The sequence below is a fragment of the Harmonia axyridis genome, chromosome 2 (assembly GCF_914767665.1).
Source record: "Harmonia axyridis chromosome 2, icHarAxyr1.1, whole genome shotgun sequence".
NCBI classification, from domain to species: Eukaryota; Metazoa; Arthropoda; class Insecta; order Coleoptera; family Coccinellidae; genus Harmonia; species Harmonia axyridis.
Window position 1 is genome coordinate 6,017,838 of NC_059502.1, and position 20,330 is coordinate 6,038,167.

General features: G+C 39.2%; 1 protein-coding gene across 2 annotated transcripts in view; it reads left to right on the forward strand.

Annotated features, from left to right (window-relative positions):
* Nucleotides 1-20,330, forward strand: part of LOC123673153 (follistatin-related protein 5-like) — a 182,866-nt gene that overhangs the window by 35,157 nt on the left and 127,379 nt on the right. For both annotated transcript variants that reach the window (XM_045607601.1, XM_045607602.1), the window contains one exon: nucleotides 9,679-9,762. In XM_045607601.1, the coding sequence (XP_045463557.1) occupies nucleotides 9,679-9,762 (84 nt within the window). The remainder of the gene's footprint in view (nucleotides 1-9,678; nucleotides 9,763-20,330) is intronic.

The following is a 20,330-nucleotide window of genomic DNA, read 5'->3' on the forward strand; positions in this document are numbered from 1 at the left end:
TTGCCAAGTTACAAAATTGTAAAAAAGTCTATTTTTTCAAATTAGACACCTAGTATATTTTTCAATTCTTGGAATCAGTACAACACACTCTACAATTTTTCTATTCATGTCCCTATACCTATCTCAACTGGATTCCGAGTTATATGCGTTATATGTGTATATCTTTCTTGAGCCATTATTTATAGAAAAACCTCGGAACAAAACACCTGTTAGGCAATAATTGTTTATTTTGACATTTATGGATTGAACTGATTCATTGATATATCGATCTACGAACGACAAAGAGAAAATAACAATACAAAAGAAATTAACACTTATTTAATCAATGTGAAATCTAATAAACGCATATAACTCGGAATCCAGTTGAGATAGGTATAGGGACGTGAATAGAAAAATTGTAGAGTGTGTTGTACTGATTCCAAAAATTGAAGAATATACTAGGTGTCTAATTTGAAAAAATAGACTTAATCACAATTTTGTAACTTGGCAAATGATGGATTTTTTTATTGACAACCATAATTCAAAAACAGTGACACAGATCAGATCAATATCTAACGACTTGCAAAATTTCTGACTTAAATCTCAAATATTGAGCGAACTAGAGTCATTTTCGTAATACGCCAATTTGATCTAAAATTTCGAAAAATAATTAATAACTCAGAAACCGTTGAAGATAGGGATGGAAAAGTAAGAGTGAATATATTTGATATTTTATGGAGTATCATAAAAAAATAGAAATACCGGATGTCCTATTCAAAATAACAAAGTTGTTGCCAAATTGTCGTACATCCGGCAACACTGGAAATGTGAAATTATTTTAAAAATGTACCTTATATGGCCAAATATCTATCCATAAAATTTGAAATTTTTACTATCAATAGTTTTCATAATAATCTAATAGGCCACTCACCTTGGGACACCCGATATAACATTTTTGGAATTCAACTTATAAAGGGTGTTTTTTTTCGAGGTATATAACTTCAAGTTGGCATTACTGTTCAAGATGGCGACCGATTCAACAGCTGTCAAGTGATTTATTCTCAGTTTGGTTTGGCAATTCATCAAATTCAGCCAAACGATCATCAAGTAAGGCGTAGATTCTTCGAATGGGCCCAAAATGAGATTGACGTTGTTCCCGATTGTCATAAGCGAATTTTGTTCAGCGATGAAGCGCACTTCTGGTTGAATAGCTACGTCAACAAACAAAACTGCCGCATTTGGAGTGAAGCTTAAGTGTATGTCGAAACACCGTTACATTCAGAAAAACTGACTGTTTGGTGCGCTTTATGGGCTGGTGGAATCATTGGTCCGTACTTCTTCAGAAACGATGATGGCCAGAACGTTACAGTCAATGGTGATCGGTATAGAGCCATGATTACTAACTTTTTCATTCCTGAATTGAAGAGCCATGATGTCCAGGAGCTGTGGTTCCAACAAGACGGCGCAATATGTCACACAGCTCGTGCCAAAATCGATATATTGAAAGACACGTTTGGTGACCGCCTAATTTCACGTTTTGGACCTGTGAGTTGGCCCCCAAGATCTTGTGATTCAACACCGCTAGACTACTTTCTGTGGGACTATGTAAAGTCATTGGTGTATGCGGATAAGCCACAAACCCTTGACCATTTGGAAAACAACATTCGCCGTGTTATTGCCGATATACGGCCACAAATGTTGGAAAAAGTCATCGAAAATTGGACGTCCAGATTGGACTACATCCGAGCCAGCTGTGGCGGTCATATGTCAGAAGTAATATTTGAAATGTAATGCCACAAGATTATCTTGCGGATAAATAAAATTCATGTCAATCGAATAATCCATCGTTGTTTTATTGCAATTTAAATTTATATAGCTCTAAAAAAAACACCCTTTAGAAGTAGAATGGAAATCCATGCTGGTGAAAGGTCCTAACTGTATACATTTTCTCCACAATCATTTCAACAGAATCGACTCATGGGCGCTATTCCTATCTCGACCTTCTCGAATTCTCACGGTTCCTTGCCTTGGAAGACCTGATCCTATAAGAAATCCTTCAGTCTGGAGGCGTTTGTCGCTGTCCTTCACGAATTGCCAAGCATGAAATTCGGATTATTAGACTGAGCCTGTTTGATTCATGTAAATAAGCCTGAAGGATCGATGGAAGGATTACAGGATCTGAAGGGGTTATCGCAACATACAAGGGTCGAAACTTGTTACTTTACTGAACCCTTGTTACGAGATCTAGCTTCTGGCGCAGCTCTTAGGCGTCTGTTCAACAAGAAAAAATGAAGAGAAATAAATGTACATCCTTGGAAAATGTTACATTCAAAGAAATCGAATCTATGCTGTATATACGGTGTTAAATTTCAGTGAAATATAGTGTGTTCATCGAGTTCATCGATACCGTGTGTTTTTGGTTGAATCGATCAACTGAAATTCTATTAAATTTGGATAATGAAACACCGGATTTCTTAACTAATATATTGAAATTGGCTGTACAAGTTATGTGTTTACAAGGTAACAGCTACGAGTGTACTAAATATGGTACCCCGATTTCCTGGAGATGTTAAGTGTCGCTTTGGATTTTGCATACCAAGCGCAATTCAAGTCCCTGATTGGTCCACGTCTTCGTTCCTTGCCCTAAGATGTGACTTCAGGATGACCATATGTAGCGCCAATGTGGCGCCAAGGATGCTCTTGTTCTATTTTTAGCCCTCGCTGTACCTGCTGGGGTTGGTTTTTAGACCTAAATGCGTATCTCTGAATATTCAACTGCCCGTAAAGTTTGTGTGAAATTCACTCGACGCAACACAGTGAGTAGTCCAAAAATTCTACTATGTAGCTTTTGAACCTCAGAGTATTTTTCGGAGAAAGGACTGTTTTTTTTTAAACTTGCAGAATGAGAAAGAAGAATTCCCAAGTATCTGGGAATACTTCAAGGATGCTACTACCCCACTTCTACAAGTTTTTGCGTTGGCTAGTGATGTCGAGGCATTTCGTCACCAGATGATCCAATGTTCCTTCCTCCTTCCGACAGAACCTGCACTCGTCGTTTTCTGCTAGACCCATTCTCATGGGGTGTTTACTGATGAGACAATGCTCTGTAAGGAATCCAGTGAGGAGGTCAATCATATTCTAGCTAAGATCTTGCAGTGTCAAAGTTCGGAAGAAACTTTTGGGAATTATCCAAACCAGGAACATTCCCCCAGAGTGTTTCTCCTTCAGTTTTCCCCTGAAACTCTTTCTTGTGGGTACATTTACCTATACCATAGAAAGTTACCGGGCCAATGAAAGGAGTGGAAGAGCTCTGACTAGAAAGACCTTGTTATTCTTGCCTATTTCGTCAATGCTATTGGCTGCTTGATTATAGGGAAACCAGAGCTCTAGATTTTCGTGCCTAACGTCGATCTACCCTGCGTCAACTGAGTATGTTTCTGCCTTAAGACCCGGCCAGTTCAAACATCTCCCAGATGCACTTAAGGTTGCCGGCCAGAACAAACCCCAATGTCCGGTCAAATATTTGGCCATCGTCCTCACGGATTTCGGGCAATCGAACTAGGCGGACGACCGCAGCGACATCGGAGAACACTCGGAGGAGATCGAAACTAACAACACGCATCAAAGTGGGCGACCGTGTTTAATCGCCGTGTTGATCTTTGCGTGGTCTGGTCCGCCCCGCAAGGATAATGTCTATTCTTGGAGGTTTCTATGCCGAAACATTAATGATTCAACGATCCCCTGGCTCTGGTATCAGAGAGAGGCTAATCGGCGGAGGCAAACACTCAGATTGCCAAAGTTTTAAGTAGCAACAAAATTCGATTACTAGCGGAGATTAGCTGATCCTTGGCTGTGTGATCGTGGTGGAAGGCGTAGTGAGGAAATGTTAAATTTTGGGAACGGAAGTTGTTGAAGAGCTGGAGATGTTCGTGAAATGAGAGGAAAAAATCTTGAAATCGTTTCTTTCTTGGAGTAAATTCAAGCCATAAAATACGTCATTTCAACATTCTACATGTAACAAAGAAGTTTTCAATAAGAATATTTATAACAATAGTCCTATAACGTGTAGTAAAAACAAACCTATTATTTTTCTAATAGATGGCTGTAGTTATCTGTATCTCACGTTGTTTAAGTCCGATCGGGTTTCACCAGAGAAAGGTGCGATTTCGTACTAAAAAAACTTCTCTGACAGTTTTGTGATCAGTTGACCCAATTTAGTTTGAGCGCTCGTCGAAGATGGCAAAGAGAAAGAATTCTATATTTTACAGTTTTTCCTCGATATAGGCGGAAATACAAGCCAGACGGCTGAAAATGTAAATGGTGTTAAGGGTCCTGATACTGTAACAGCCAATCACGTAAATTTCGGTTTAGTCGATTCTGTTCCGGTAATTTCGATGCTAAAGACACTTTTATCATTGGTGGGTAGGTAGATCATTGAGTGTGATGGTTTAATTATGATGTATCACATTATCACTGAATGCCATTGTAACTGCCATCGATCAAAATTACACAGTTCAATGATTTTAACCACCCTCAATTGAAATCACACAGTTCAATAATTATTCAAATATAGGTGGAACGTCACCATATGATGAATTTTCGAAGTTATATGTATATCCTGAACATACTTCATGGAATTGCTAGTTTTCGATTGAAAGAACAAGGATTAACACAGTGTGAACGCAGGAAATGTGACATATATTAGCACGCAATATGTATAATATGATTGATCCTTCTGCTAAAAATAGTTGGATATCGTGATAACAATGAAACCTACAAGTCATTTTGATACTTATCTGACTGATTTGAATTATGAAACCTATTCTTAACTGGAGACTGTCATTGAAAATGATGGAAGTGGAAATACATACCAGGATTTATAGGTTTAGAACTATTTGTAGAGTATATCAACGAAAAATATTGTGTCTGCTGTCCACAACCTCTTCAAAGATTATGGTGAAATTTGTTCTAGAATTAGTTGCCCATTGACAGTCTAAGTGGTGGGAATTCCAGGCGAAGTTAGAGGTTAAGCTGTGGACAGTCAAAATTACATTCATAACTGTTTTACTGAATTGCTCAACATGATACCATTTTTTATTCATGGTATTGAACGAGGAAATTTGTGAAACACTTTTAAGACACTCTTTATTTGATGATAATGGTGTTATTTATGACTTTTTGAATGCTGCAAAGACTTATAACTATCAAGACCAAGAAGAAAGCAATAAAGAGATCACCTAGACAGAATGGGCCGTTGATAGAAATACAAAGTGACTAAGATCAGATTCCACAGAATAGAACATCTCGAGAAGTATCTTTGAATTTTGACGTTAGGATCATGTGATCTGAATTGAAAAGAAGGAGAGGACAATAACAAAAAGGAAGAAAAAAAAGCTGAAGAGAAGAAAATGAGAAAGGATTCAAGTTGTAGTTTTCATCAATAATCATTTAGATTTAAGTAGTTGCAATGATCAAGACCGAGGAGGAAACAATGAAGAGATCATGTGGATAGAATGGACGTTGAGAGAAATACAAAGTGACGAAAGACCAGATTCCACAGGGAGAAAGATATTGAATTTGGATGTCAAGATCAACTGAGCAGGGACCTACCTGGAAAAAAAGAAGAAAACGAAAAGACGAAATGAAGAAAGAAAAAGTAGGAGAAAAAGATAAAGGAGAGAGTAGAATATATTGAATTTGGATGTCTGGATTAACTGAGCCGAGACCTAACTGGACAAGAAGAAGGAAAAGAAGAAGCAAAGTGAGGAGGAAAAAGGAAGAAGTAGAAAAAAAAGTGTGATAGAATTTGGAGTTTTCCATTTATAATCATTTAGATTTAAGTGGTTGCAATGATAAAGACCAAGGAAAAAACAATAAAGAGATCATGTGAAAAGAATGGACGTTGAAAGAAATACAAAGTGACGGAAGACCAGATTCCACAGAAAAGAAGATATTGAATTTGGATGTCAGGATCAACTGAGAACCTAACTAACAACTAACAGACCTAACTGGAACAGAATAAGAAAAACGAGAAGAGAAAATGGAGAAGAAAGAAGGTGAGGAAAAAGATGAAGGAGAGAGGAGAAGATATTGAATTTGGATATCTGGATTAGCTGAGTAGTGACCCAACTGGATAACAAATAGAAAAAGAAGAAGAGGAAAGGTGAAAGGAAGAAGTAGAAGAAAAAGGGGGATATAATTTGTAGTTTTTCATTTATAATCATTTAGATTTAAGTAGTTGCAATGATCAAGAACAAGGAGGAAAACGTGAATGGATCATGTGGATAGAAAGGATAGAAATACAAAGTGACGAGAGACCAGATTCCACAGAGAAGAAGATAATTAATTGGGATGTCAGGATTAACTGAACAGAAACCTAACTGGAAAATAATATGAAAAACAAGAAGAGGAAATGGAGAAGGAAGAAGTAAGAGAAAAAGAGAAAGGAGTGATACAATTGGAAGGTTTTCATTCATAATCATGGTGCTGTTTGGACTTGGATGTACTCGTAGGTAAATTTGGTTCCACCTTACACCCAAAGGTAGGTGTCGTGCCCATACGCAAACAAAATCAAGCAATCTCACTCCATATCGGAAACAATAAACCAACAAACGACTGCAACGTTTAACTCGCATTCCCATCCATACCAAACTCCACGAAACACGCAACACACTCATCTCTATATACCTCACGGAAGACCGTAACCTCCTGAAACAATGGCCGGAAATGAGCTTCCGGCGAATTCCGCCATGCCATCCATTTCGGACTTTATGAATATTGCATACTGGATCAGCCGCCTTTTTTCCAAGACCTCTTTCCGAATTCCCCTTGAAGGATATGGCGAACTTCGGTCCTTCTGCCGTAAAAACAAGTACAGGATGGGGGGCATAAGTTGTAAAATATTCAATAATCTGAATATTGTCTCGTACGCCAGTCGGATAATGCCGAATATCCAAAGGGAAATATGGACGCCTTTTTCGTGTAACCGGCGTCGCATGCATGAAGATGAGAACGAAGAAGGAGTTGGGATGGAGACTTGGAAGTTTTGGAAAACTAAGGGAGCAGGGTAGGAGAAGTTAGTTGGGAACGTAGGTCAGTATCTTGGGTATTGATTTCCACCGGGAACGCAAAAGGTTAAAAGCACCTCAGGGCTTGTTGTCGATAGGGGGTTTAGTTTCGTGATCCCAGATTAAATATTACCCCTATATATGGACAAATCCCTTTGTAGTTAGGCAGTTTGGTTCACTGGGTGTCCGCAAATAGATCAAAGATCATTTGATGCTATCGCCAAGAATAAAGCTGCCAGCTTAGTTGCTTCATAGTATCTTAGTTACTATGCAGTACCTATCTGACTTACTCTATCTTATTATTCCTCATTTCATTGGAAAAAGTAGCTAAACTCTGGATAATTCTAGATAAGTCTGAGATATCTGCAAAACAAAATGAAACTCAGATATCTGTCGAGTATTGTAGAAGTAACGGGTGTTTTTTTCGAGGTATATAACTTTAAGTTGGCATTTCTGTTCAAGATGGCAACCGATTTAACAGCTGTCGAGTGATTTATTCTCAGTTTGGTTCGGCAATTCATCATGTATAGACTCACGCCTGAACAACATTCGCAAATAGTGCAATTTTATTTCGAAAATAATGGTTTTGTGCGGAAAACGTATCGCGCACTACGTCCTTTTTATTTTGTTTAAAGATGAAGCGCACTTCTGGTTGAATGGCTACGTCAACAAACAAAACTGCCGCATTTGGAGTGAAGCTTTTACTCAAGTGTATGTCGAAACACCTGTATGTTGACATCCGGAAAAACTGACTGTTTGGTGCGCTTTATGGGCTGGTGGAATCATTGGTCCGTACTTCTTCAAAAACGATGATGGCCAGAACGTTACAGTCAATGGTGATCGGTATAGAGCCATGATTACTTACTTTTTCATTCCTGAATTGAACAACCATGATGTCCAGGAGCTGTGGTTCCAACAAGATGGCGCAACATGTCACACAGCTCGTGCCACCATCGATTTATTGAAAGACACGTTTGGTGACCGCCTAATTTCACGTTTTAGACCTGTGAATTGGTCTCCAAGATCTTGTGATTTAACACCGCTAGACTACTTTCTGTAGGGATATGTGAAGTCATTGGTCTATGCGGATAAGCCACAAACCCTTGACCATTTGGAAGACAACATTCGCCGTGTTATTGCCGATATACGGCCACAAATGTTGGAAAAAGTAATCGAAAATTTGACGTCCAGATTCGAGTACATCCGAGCCATCCGTGGCGGTCATATGCCAGAAATCATATTTAAAATGTAAAGCCACAAGATTATCTTGTGGATAAATAAAATTCATGTCAATCGAATAATCCATCGTTGTTTTATTGCAATTTAAAGTTCTATAGCTCTAAAAAAACACCCTTTACTATCAAAAGTAAATCATATTCTTCTCTTATTCTTCTTTCTCAACTCGTATTCATCCATTCCTGGACATTCTTGTCTTTCAAACTTCTCCATGCTTCCCTATCTTGTTCCTCGATCACTCAATTTTTTCCAGCTACCTTCTTTGTATCGGCAACCCATGGCTTCTGTGGATGCCCTATGATTCTTTTTGTTTATCTGGTCTAGGTCTCCATAAGGTTGTTCTAAGAGCTCATCTGTTCCCAGCCACCTGTCCATCCCAAATCCTAAGCCATCTCCTGAATTACATCCCTAAGTTTGGTCTGCTTCCTTATATTTTTGTTACTAATTTTGTCACGTGAGGAGATACCCAACATGACGTTCCTTGGTTCTCTGCGACGCTTGAGGCTTATATTCGAAAGCTTTGGTCTGCTTTAACGTTTGCACAGGTTGTATGCATGTGTTATTTAAATACTTCTCAAATTTATTTGAATTTTGCTGTGTTTCAGGATGTGTTCCAATCTATCAAAAGCCACCCATGACAACCTTATACGCTTTCAATTTTCACATGTTGGTTGTCCTTTCCAATCTTCATATATTATTGTTTTTCAGTCACAAAAACCTTTTTCTTCTTCAAGTTCATTTCAAGTCCCATATTGGTCGATGTCAGGTTCACTTCATTTAACATTTCTTCCAGTTCTGTGGCACTGTTATCTATGAGAACTGTACCATAGATTAACCTAAGGTGGTTGAGTCTGATGCCATCGATGATGATACCTTTGATGTCCTATTTGAATATTTCGAAAATATCTTCCAGAACCAAGGTAACAACTTCGAAGAAATATTATTACGAAAAATAACATCAATAAATATAATACTAAAACAGAAATAAATAATACTTCGTCCCTTTTTACATACCAAGACGAAAATAGAAAAAAGCAGTTCACTATTGTAAAACGTTTTCTGAGAATGAAAATTCGGACCGATTCTTGAATTACGTGATGTGAACGGTGGAATTGACTATGAATCTTTTAGAAAATACTTTTCAACAGTCCTGAAATCATATCCACATATATCGATGAAAGAGGAACTCGAAAGAGAAACTTTCTATATCGATGTTCAACAGGGTTAGACTCCAATGTTTTCTATCCGATGGTCAGGGCAGAAGAGGCTTTTGTTAGCGTGTGTTCCATATGCTGTCCATCCGTTGAAGCATTATCCAATTTAAATTCCTTTTTCCTTCGTATTAACCTCTTAATAAAATATTGAGTGAAACACTAAATCAATTATTTTTCCACAGATGGTCCATAGCGCAAGATGGGTTTGGATTACCTGCTTAACACTAACGATAATTCATTCTCACACGTCAGCAGTTAGCTTGAAGGTAAGTACTAGCGTAAATCAAGGATACCCTAATAGAATCCATTTTTCAAAATCACCCTAACAACGCATAGTCGGGAAGTGAGAACGTTTCGAGAAGGAACCTATTCTTACCCTTATATTTCTTCTTGATGGGCTTACTTCCTCTCGTAACTCTTCCTTTAAGAACCATAAAAATTCGATATGGGGACTCGAGAATGAACGGTGATTTGATTGAATTCGATTCCGAGTCTCAGAGTCTAATCATTCGTGCATCTCATCATTATTTTTATGGTCCATTCGAGAGAGGAGATCCGAAGTTTTAGGGTTTGTTTTTGTGTCTCTTAGTGAAACGTTCAGAAGTTTTCAAGATGAGGGTGATAGAAGATTTTACAACAAGGGAATGAAATGCATGATTTTTTTTCTGAGGTGCTTTTGTAGACCGAGAGTGAAGCTAGCTGCTAGAGGGCGCTACAAGGCACTATAAATTACAGTGACCTTATAAAACAAAGTGGCGACACGAGTGGTCTCGTTTTTGATTGGCTGCCGGTTTCTGGGCCTAAATCTGGCGGCTTTTTGTTTACATTCTCCGTTTACCTGATTCATTCAAAATGTAAGGCCATTTTATTGAGCCACTGTAGTTGGTATTCTTCATTGATAAAATTTGTTCTACATATACCTACACTGTGTCAGTAAAGTATGGAACAAATTCATTTTCAGCCAAACAGACCATTTTAAGAAATAATCCTCAAACACGTCAATTTTTGATTTTAATTTACCGTATTTTAAAATAAAAATCTAATATACAGGGTGAATTACTTTCCAGTAATCACGTCACCGTAATTTTTCTTAAATGGAACACTCATATTTTGCCTCAATTTCCCTATTACTCTAGCTGAGCTGATTCCAAAAATGTATCACATGTTGATTCCAATTGGTACAGGATGGACAAAAATACAATAGTTTGTGTGTGCTTATAAAGTAAGGCGTAACATTCTTTTTTATTTAAATTAACAATATTATCAAAAATACTTATTGTTTAACGGCAATAAACAAATAATGACATTTCACGAAAAACTACGACTATGTTTTTTTTTTAAATTGATAAGAAATAATTTCTTTCATATTCTGTCTGCTAGACCACAAGTACCAAACATGTTTGGAAACAGCTCATTTTCATTAATCTAAAAATGTAATAAACTACAGGGTGTTACATTCAAACCAATTGCAGCCAGACAATAATTATTTTTGATAATATTGTTAACTTAACTAATAAAGAATGTTACGCGTTACTTTATGAGCACACACAAAACTATTGTATTTTTGTCCACCCTGGACCAATTGGAATCAACATGTGATACATTTTTGGAATCAGCTCAGCTAGAGTAATCGGAGAATTGAGACAAAATGGGGGTGTTCCATATAAAAAAATGACGGTGACGTCATTACTCGAAAGTAATTCACCCTGTATATTAGATTATTATTGTAAAATGCGGTAAATTAAAATAAAAAATCGACGTGTTTCAGGATTAGTTCTTGAAATGGCCTGTTTAGCTAAAAATGAATTTGTTCCATACTTTACGGATACAGTGTATATGCCACATATAATTCCCAACGAAAGAAAAAAAAATGAAATAGACACCAAAACCCAGAATATATCAGTTCAGCATTAATTTCTGATCTCTCCCTATCCCATAAAGCAACATCGGCCAAATCCCATAGACGGGCGGATTTCTCGTACGATCCGACCGTTCAGCGAGATGGAATTGCGGTAAAACCCGATGCAGCCACAGTCCCCAATCGGTAATTTCCGTATAGGGTTCGTCACGTCCCCATATCTTGCGGGGGTAAAAAGTAACCGTTGACATTGTCGACGGTAATTTACATATTGGGAGAGAACGACGACGGAATAAAATACATGGTTGCAACGTTGTGCGCTGAATTGGAAGGGATAAAATTGCATTTTGGAGTCTCGGTTTCTTCAACATGTAGGTTATATACATATAGAGGGGGTCTCATCGTAAACGAGGGATTCCTCAATTTTTTTATATTGTGACACTAGAAATATTTTTGGGAATTGCTAGATTTTGTTGTAGAGGTGAGCTTTGTCTAGGTATATTTGAGGTTTGAACAATAAAGCACTTATGGAGGAATTCTTTAATCCCTTGAAGTTGATTAGGGGGAAGCTATTGGAAGATACTTCATGAGATGAAGTGACGAAGATGAAATGAATAGTCTTAAACCTTAAGATCATGGTTTATATCATAATCAGAGAGTTTGGGGCTTCTAGTTCTCATAATCACTGACACATTCATCTCTGGTGATATTGGAATTTCGATAATTTTGGAACACTTTGAAGATGGAATAGATTAGTATGAATGTGGGGGTTCATTGGTTAAAAAATGTCTTTTGGAGAAGCGGCCAGTTTGAATAGGGAAGAGGTATTAACAGACTCTTCATTTGGAAGGTCTTGGAATGAAGTAACGAAGAAGAAATGAATAGTCTCAAGATCATGGTTTGGATCACAACCAAGGAATTTCGGGATTTTAGTTTTAATAATCACTGCCTCATTCGTCCTTGGTGAAGTTGGAAGATAAGTTGAGCACTCTTGAAACAAGGAATGGACTAGAATAAATGTGGAGGTCTATGGGCTAAATGTAGACTCTTAGAACAGCGACCAGTTTGATCTTTTGTTCTGTATCCTACAATTTCTAAGAAGAACCTCTACATCTTGACAAATTATTGGAGCTTTGACTGTCGATTAAGATTCAGAATGTCTTTCCCAAAAGTATGCTTTTTAGGCTGGCCAGTTCTGGTCATTCACATAATAAGAGTTTAGATGTTTTTATGTTCGATTTTCAGAATATGCAAGATCCATCTGCTGACATACTCATGCAGTACAGAGAACACTCATACTGACAGTGCCTCTTTACGCCAATTCTAGGCTTAGTTCATTGTTGCTTCATAAGCAAGACAATTCCACTAATATTTTACTTGTGCAGATATTGTTCCTCCAGAGGGATATTTTATTCCTGAAATATTGCAATCTATTATTTTTCAAGAACATAAAGAGTTGAGTACAAGGGGATGTTACTCTTGATGCCCATATTATAAGTTGATTGACTCCAAATCACTATGAACGAGCGCTTAGAGTCTCCCGAGTTCACGATAGTTCTTTTCCCATTTTATTGAATGAGGGGAATATACGGAAGTCTATACATCAGTTAAAATTTTATGAATTAGGGTTATAAAAGATAGTGAGCTATAAAGTGTAGGTGCTTCTTCAGGTCGATACGAGCGTAAAGTACACTATATTATGTGAATAGTAACCAAGCAATATAAACCAGTATAATCAATAATTATACCGCATGAGTAACATTTGTAAAGAACGAGCCACACCTCCACATCTCTTGGAAAGGGTCATCTTTGTAGGTTATGACTTACGTCATAGTATAAAAACCCAAATTTTCTGTATGTAATGTCCCCAATCGGTCAAATTAAGCTAGCAGGAGGTTTTCACTATGCAAAATGTCTGTCATTTGAAAAATTTTCCAAATAACATTAGTCTTTGTGCTACAAGTTACTATCTCTAAAAGCAGTGAAAATCATTCTGCATCAGTAACTTCCCTAAAGGACGGGCCCCACCTCAACATCTAGCAGGAACGGGTAACTCTTGACATCGTCTACTCGAATTTGCATATCGAGGACGTAATAAAACAGACGGGTGCATCGCGTAAGCCGAATTTGGACAGATAAAATTGCATTTTTGACTGCTCGCCGCCCCCCGTTGCTGTTTTACGAGCGTTTTTCGCATAGGGTGTGAGCGGGGGTGGCAGGGAAGGAACCAATATCGTAAAATCGGGATCGAAAGGCGGAACTTTTCGCAGATTCTGTAGTTTGATGCCGTGCCGCTTCCTTTATGCTGATGGAATAAAGGAGAAGACGGCGTCGAGACTGACGTATGCGGCGCTTTTGGGAATTGCGGCCCCTGGAATGTTGCTGGTGTCATTCGATGATTACGGGTTTTTTTTTTGAGGGTGCTGAAGGGACACTTGTGGGATGGCTATTGCTTTGTGGTGGGGATTTGTTTGGAGCTTTTTTATTGACGAAACAGCGGATGGGAGGACAGTATGACGAGAGGGTTGGATAATTGTACAGTTGTATATAAGTTGGGCTGAAAAGTTGGTAGGCAGTAGAAGTTGCAGCTTTGGGAAATTCATTTATTTTTTTTTTTAAATTCAAGATTTTTACCTCTAATTTCTGAAATAATGTACAAAACGTCAAACTGCAAGGATTTTCGTGATCTACATAGTCGAATCAATCAATAAAATGATACAATATTCCCATGAAGGAACTTCTGGAAAATTTCTGGAAAAGGACCCCGCACGGTTCTTATGGAAAATGTGTCCCAGTCGAATTGGCTGAAAATTTAGTATAATGTAGTTTATGAAGTCCTGATCAAATGTCTCCATGGGCACAACAAGATCTAATGTACAGTTTTTGAGATACAGGGTGTCAAACATGCAGAAAGAGGGTTGTTACTCAACTTAAGAAAATCAATCATGTGGCGATTTTTTGTTACAAAACGTTGAAGATGATAATTACAATCTCAATATTGTCGACACGAGTTGTGATAAGAAGTTATAAGACTCCGTATACAGGGTTATTAATAATTACATAATTTTTATGTAATTCTTTAAACAAACTCAGTCGAACGCAAAAGCTCGTAGACTTGCAGAATAAGTAAAAAACATTCGATTTTAATATTGGGTGATCTGAGGTTACTATTATACGAGGTTTTCCACTTTTTTAGTTGTTCTGATTCACGGTTTCGAGGAAATTTGAACTCGAAATTTGGGAAAAAATTGAATTTGCCTCGAAAACTAGTTATATCTCCTGAATTATTCGTCACAGACCCCTCAAATATAGAAGTTTTTCGAATATCAAGTTACGATCTAAAACATACTGAGATTTCAAGGGCGTAGCTCCCGTCCAGGAGAAGTTGCGACCTATGAAATATTATAAATTTTTTTCTCGAAAATTTCAGATTTTTACCTATAATTTCTGGAGAAATGTACTCATCGCCCAACTGCAAGCATTTCCGTGATCTACATAGTCGAATCAATCGATAAAATGATACAATATTCCCATGAAGGAACTTTTATTTTTTTTTCAATTTTCTAAGGGTTAGGTATGGGAAATTTTACGAAAATTTTTGCACGAAAAATTTTGCGGGTGAGATCGAAATTCGGCTAATCAGGTATCGTCGATTATGTCACCGCTCACCGATTTTGCGTAAACCTCACAGATTTGAGGAAACTCGAACTCGAAATTTGGGAAAAAATTGAATTTCCATCCAAAAATCAGTACCAATCACCTCATCTCTAATCCAAATGAGTCTATAATCGCTAAGGGTCTCCATACACGTCGACGTCATAAAATTCAAATCCGACCGATCCACTCAACCCCTAGTGAGATCTAATCGAATCAGGGGCCCATTAGAGTTGAAGTTTCCGTCGCAACGACTAAATCAGCGTATTGCTTATCGATGTACAGCGACGCGAGGCAATAACGGGCGCCCGGTCTGGTAATGTGATTACGGCGCCCGTTATGATACTGCATATAATTAATATAATTCAATTATGGGGCAATCTCGCGTTTTATCGTGGGGACGGGTATCCTGCGGTCGACCCGTTCGAACGTCGATCGACGTCGGTGTCGGCCAATGGGACCGACCCGTGAAATTTCTGGCGTCGATGCGGTGATGGTCAACGATGCCCCCACTACCCCTCTTGATTTCAGATTGCGTTTCCGACCTAGGGCGTGATGAGGTTGATGAGCATGCAGATATGTGTGAGTTGGACATGAGTCTAAAGGCGCCACACATATCGGGATTTGTTGCAGGATTTGCCGGACGAGTTGTTGGTCGAGGCTTTTGTAAAGGGTGTTTTTTTTAGAGCTATAGAACTTTAAATTGCAATAAAACAACGATGGGTTATTCGATTGACATGAGTTTCATTTATCCGCAAGATAATCTTGTGGCATTACATTTTAAATATGATTTCTGGCATATGACCGCCACGGCTGGCTCGGATGTAGTCCAATCTGGACGTCCAATTTTCGATGACTTTTTCTAACATTTGTTGGCAATAACACGGCGAATGTTGTGTTCCAAATGGTCAAGGGTTTGTGGCTTATCCGCACAGACCAATGACTTTACATAGCCCCACAGAAAGTAGTCTAGCGGTGTTAAATCACAAGATCTTGGAGGCCAATTCACAGGTCCAAAACGTGAAATTAGGTGGTCACCAAACGTGTCTTTCAATAAATCGATTGTGCCACGAGCTGTGTGACATGTTGCGCCGTCTTGTTGGAACAACAACTCCTGGACATCATGGTTGTTCAATTCGGGAATGATAAAGTTAGTAATCATGGCTCTATACCGATCACCATTGACTGTAACGTTCTGGCCATCATCGTTTTTGAAGAAGTACGGACCAATGATTCCACCAGCCCATAAAGCGCACCAAACAGTCAGTTTTTCTGAATGTAACGGTGTTTCGACATACACTCGAGGATTAGCTTCACTCCAAATGCGGCAGTTTTGTTTGTTGACGTAGCCATTCAACCAGAAGTGCGGTTCATCGCTAAACAAAATTCGCGCGATACGTATTCCGCACAGAACCATTATTTTAGAAATAAAATTGCACTATTTGCAAGCGTTGTTCAGGCGTGAGTCTATTCATGATGAATTGCCAAACCAAACTGAGAATAAATCACTTGACAGCTGTTGAAGCGGTCGTCATCTTGAACAGTAATGCCAACTTAAAGTTATATACCTTGAAAAAAAATACCTGTTGCAAAAATAAACATTTCAACAAAAAATTCGAGGCTTATAGAATGAAAATGAATGGCACAAAGGAAGGCCTATGTCTAACAGTGGACAAATTAGACTTTTCATGATTACTTAACACCGTCTGGAAGAGAAAGGAATTTGCCATTATTTACGTCAAACTTCACTACAGGAGACCCTAAAGAAAAAAAATAGCTAACCGAAGTACATGCCATCCTGGTGAGAAGGAAATTTGCCAACTCTGTTGATATCAACATTTTTCAAGAGGATCGAGTCTTAAGCGTCAGTTTCGAAAAAGCTCGCAGCAAATTCGCCTTAATCCCATTCCGCAGTAACTTCTGCGTGGGAGGGAGAGTCAGCAAAAAATCGAATGCTCGATAAAAGTAACTAGGGGAAAAAGAGGAGTCGGCTGGGAGTTTACGACGCGTTCTGCCGCTCTTACGTATTCCGTCCGTAATGACTGGCGACATCGCATTTTCTGTTGTCCCTAAGCTCTATAAATAACCGGCGTCGAACGAACGGCAGCAACAGAATCCTCCCAACCCCCGGAGGAGGGAGAGACTTGGGGGAGCGTAGTCGAAACAAAGCGGACCGACGACGGTAAATGTTAAATTAATTTTATGATATCATTAGGAAGCGCTCCCTTTGAGTCGGGCCGGCGTTTTGGCCGAAATAAGACTAACCTCCTTGTCTTCTCGGCTGCATTGATTAGACCCTTTTTCGCCTCGTCGATTATTGCGTTTGGAGGCGACGTTTTTTTTTTTTCGTGGTTCGCTGGAACGGAAATATGCCGACTGGAGTGGGACTGAGGGACGTCAAAGGCAGTTTCAGAGAACTGGTGGAATTGAGCGTGATTTAGTAGTTTCAACAGGAGGATAGAGATGAATAATTACTCTTGAAATGATATTTGAATAACAGAACTTCTTGGATATTAGCTTTATTAGGTGTACAATTTTGTTTTCGCCATTATAAATAAATAGATCGTAGATGTCATGCAATAAGCTTAGGTTTTTGTAAACAAAACGCCATCGAAATATTAGTCGATTTGTGTCTGGATCATAAAGTTATTCTCGATTAAACTCGTCCGCTTACGAGCCCAATTCTCGTCATTTGCGGGAGGTTTTAATTTAATGCTTTAATATAAGGAAATCTGGGGTTGAGGTTCATCAAATACTTTCAAATACCTATGGTGAAGCTGCTATTAGTGAAAGAACGTGCCGAGAGTGGTTTTAACGCTTCAAGGAATGTGATTTTGACGTCCAAGACCAGCGTGGCGTTGGAAGAGAGAAGGCTTTCGAAGATGCAGGATTGAAGATATTACCTCGTTCAAGACTTGTGTCAAACGCAACAAGAATTGGCAAGATCATTGGGATTGACGCAACAAGCCATTTCAAAACGCCTGAAAGTAATGAGAATGATTCAGAAACAAGGAAATTTGGTGTCGTACGAGTTGCCGAGAGATATCGAACGTCGATTGTTTGCTTGTGAACAGCTGCTTGCAAGGCAAAGACGGAAGGCATTTCTGACGAAAATGTTCATTTCGATAATCCCAAGTGCAGAAAACCATGGGGATATTTCGGCCATGCTTCCACGTCGACGGCCAAAACGATTATTCACGGTTCCAAGGTCATGCTCAATATTTGGTGAGACCAGCTCGGCGTACCGTAATATGAGTTGTTAAAATCTATTGAAACAATCACAGGCGATTGTTATCGAATACAATTAATGCGTTTGACCAGAGTAAGGTAAGACAAACAGCCGCAATACAACGAGAGACATGATAAAGTGATTTTACAGAATGACAATGCTCGACCTCATGTTGCGAAAGTGGTCAAGTCATACTTGGAAACGTTGAAATGAGAAGCCCTACCCCACTCTCGCCGTATTCTTCAGACGTTGCTCTTTCGGGCTATCACTTGTTTCGATCAATGACACACGGCCTGGCTGACCAGCAATTCCGATCTCATGAAGAAGTAAGAAATTGGATCGATTCGTGGATCGTTTCAAAAATACCAGTTTTTTTCAACGCGGAATTCGTACGCTGCCCGAAAGATGGGAAAAAGTAGTGGTTAGCGAAAGACAAAACTTTGACTCATAAATGTATAAACAGTTTTTACAACAAAGCCTCAAATTTCTGAGAAAAACCACGGAAGCAAAGTTGTACGCTTATGTATTCCATTTTTTTCACACAATAGATGCAATCGATATCCCTCCGTTCCCGTTAGACTTCCCTTTTGTCATCCGGCTACCAGCGCAACGAGCAACGCATTATCCGGAACCGGCAGAAAGGCCTTCCGGGTCCAAATCACATTCGGCGTCGAAAGACGCTTTCCCTGTTCAATTAACCCCGACAGGGGGCGCTGCCTGGCCACCCCGGGTGGAAACAACGTCGCCTCCGTTCGTCATTTGTTTCCCGCGTTAGTTTCGTTTCGTCCCACTCTTATAACTCGATAACGTACAAATGGCATCGGATAATTAGGGGTGGAAGAGAGCGGAGGTTGGAGGATTACCCCCCCCCCCTTTCTGACTTGCACCAATTACGTCGATGCGGAGTCGAGGCTGTGTGCGAGTGAGCCCAGATATATATAATAACAAGACGTTCGGTTTATTTGTGAGATATGGTCGGGTAATCGCGTTTGCCGGAGCGGAGTCGACTGTATCTCTGCAAATAGGGGAACCGTCGAACGCTAGATGGGATTATTGGGGGTTCTGTTCGGCGACCGCGGCAAACGCGGGATGTCTATTTTCGGAGCAGTGGTTTGGGCCGAAAGAAGGAAATGTCTGTTTGCTATTCGCATTGTATTTAGTGTGAGTTAGAAAACATTTATTATTATTAATACAAACGCGATTGGAACATTTTGGAAGGATTATTTGGACGGCAAGTCTTCAAAAACATTCTTGAAATGTTCCAATTATCTATTGTATAGAAGTGAATGGAGCTCAATGCCGATATTCAATTTCAATAAATGTTTTCTTACGTACACTGAAAAAGGAATTTTGACTCCAGAGCACCGGTTCTGAATGGCCAGACTCTGAACTTTTCCAGTGAGTGTGAATATCTGGGTAGTTAACTGAAGGAAACATATAGACAAGACTCTTTCTAGAACCACTGCAGCCATGTGGGCCTAAAAAAGACTCTTTGGAAAGACAAGGGGCATAAGACCGGATATGGTACTGTGATTATACACTGCAGTAGAACGCCCTATTGTCATCTATGTGTCTTCAGCAAGGTGGAGAAAAACTGAAGAGGTCACCACACTCAGCCGGCTGCAGAAACTGCAGAGGCAGAGCAGAGGAAACGGTCATTGAATACCGTCTCAGTGCAATGAACTTTGTAAGTCGCTTGGACAAGAAGTCCTCCGTATGGTATACCGATGGATCAAAATCAGAAAAAAGCACAGAGACACTAGCTGTATATACTTGCGCCGAAGAGTGTCTCAAAAGAAACCTCAAAGAGCGCGTATTCACATCACTACAGACAGCCAGGCCACGCTGAGATATCTGGAATCATATAGCCAGGGGTCTCTACTGACATGGGAGTACCGTAATACCAGAAAGCAACTGGCCAGAGGAAATGAAGTAACTCTTCTATGGGTACCGGGGCATGTAGTATTGAAGGAAACGAAAAAGCCGATTAACTTGAAAAAGGGCATTAAGGTTAACACCTGTTGAGCCTGAGCCCTTCTGTGGGCTTGGAAAAAACCGATATAAACTAGCGGTCCAAAAATGGGAGTCGAACA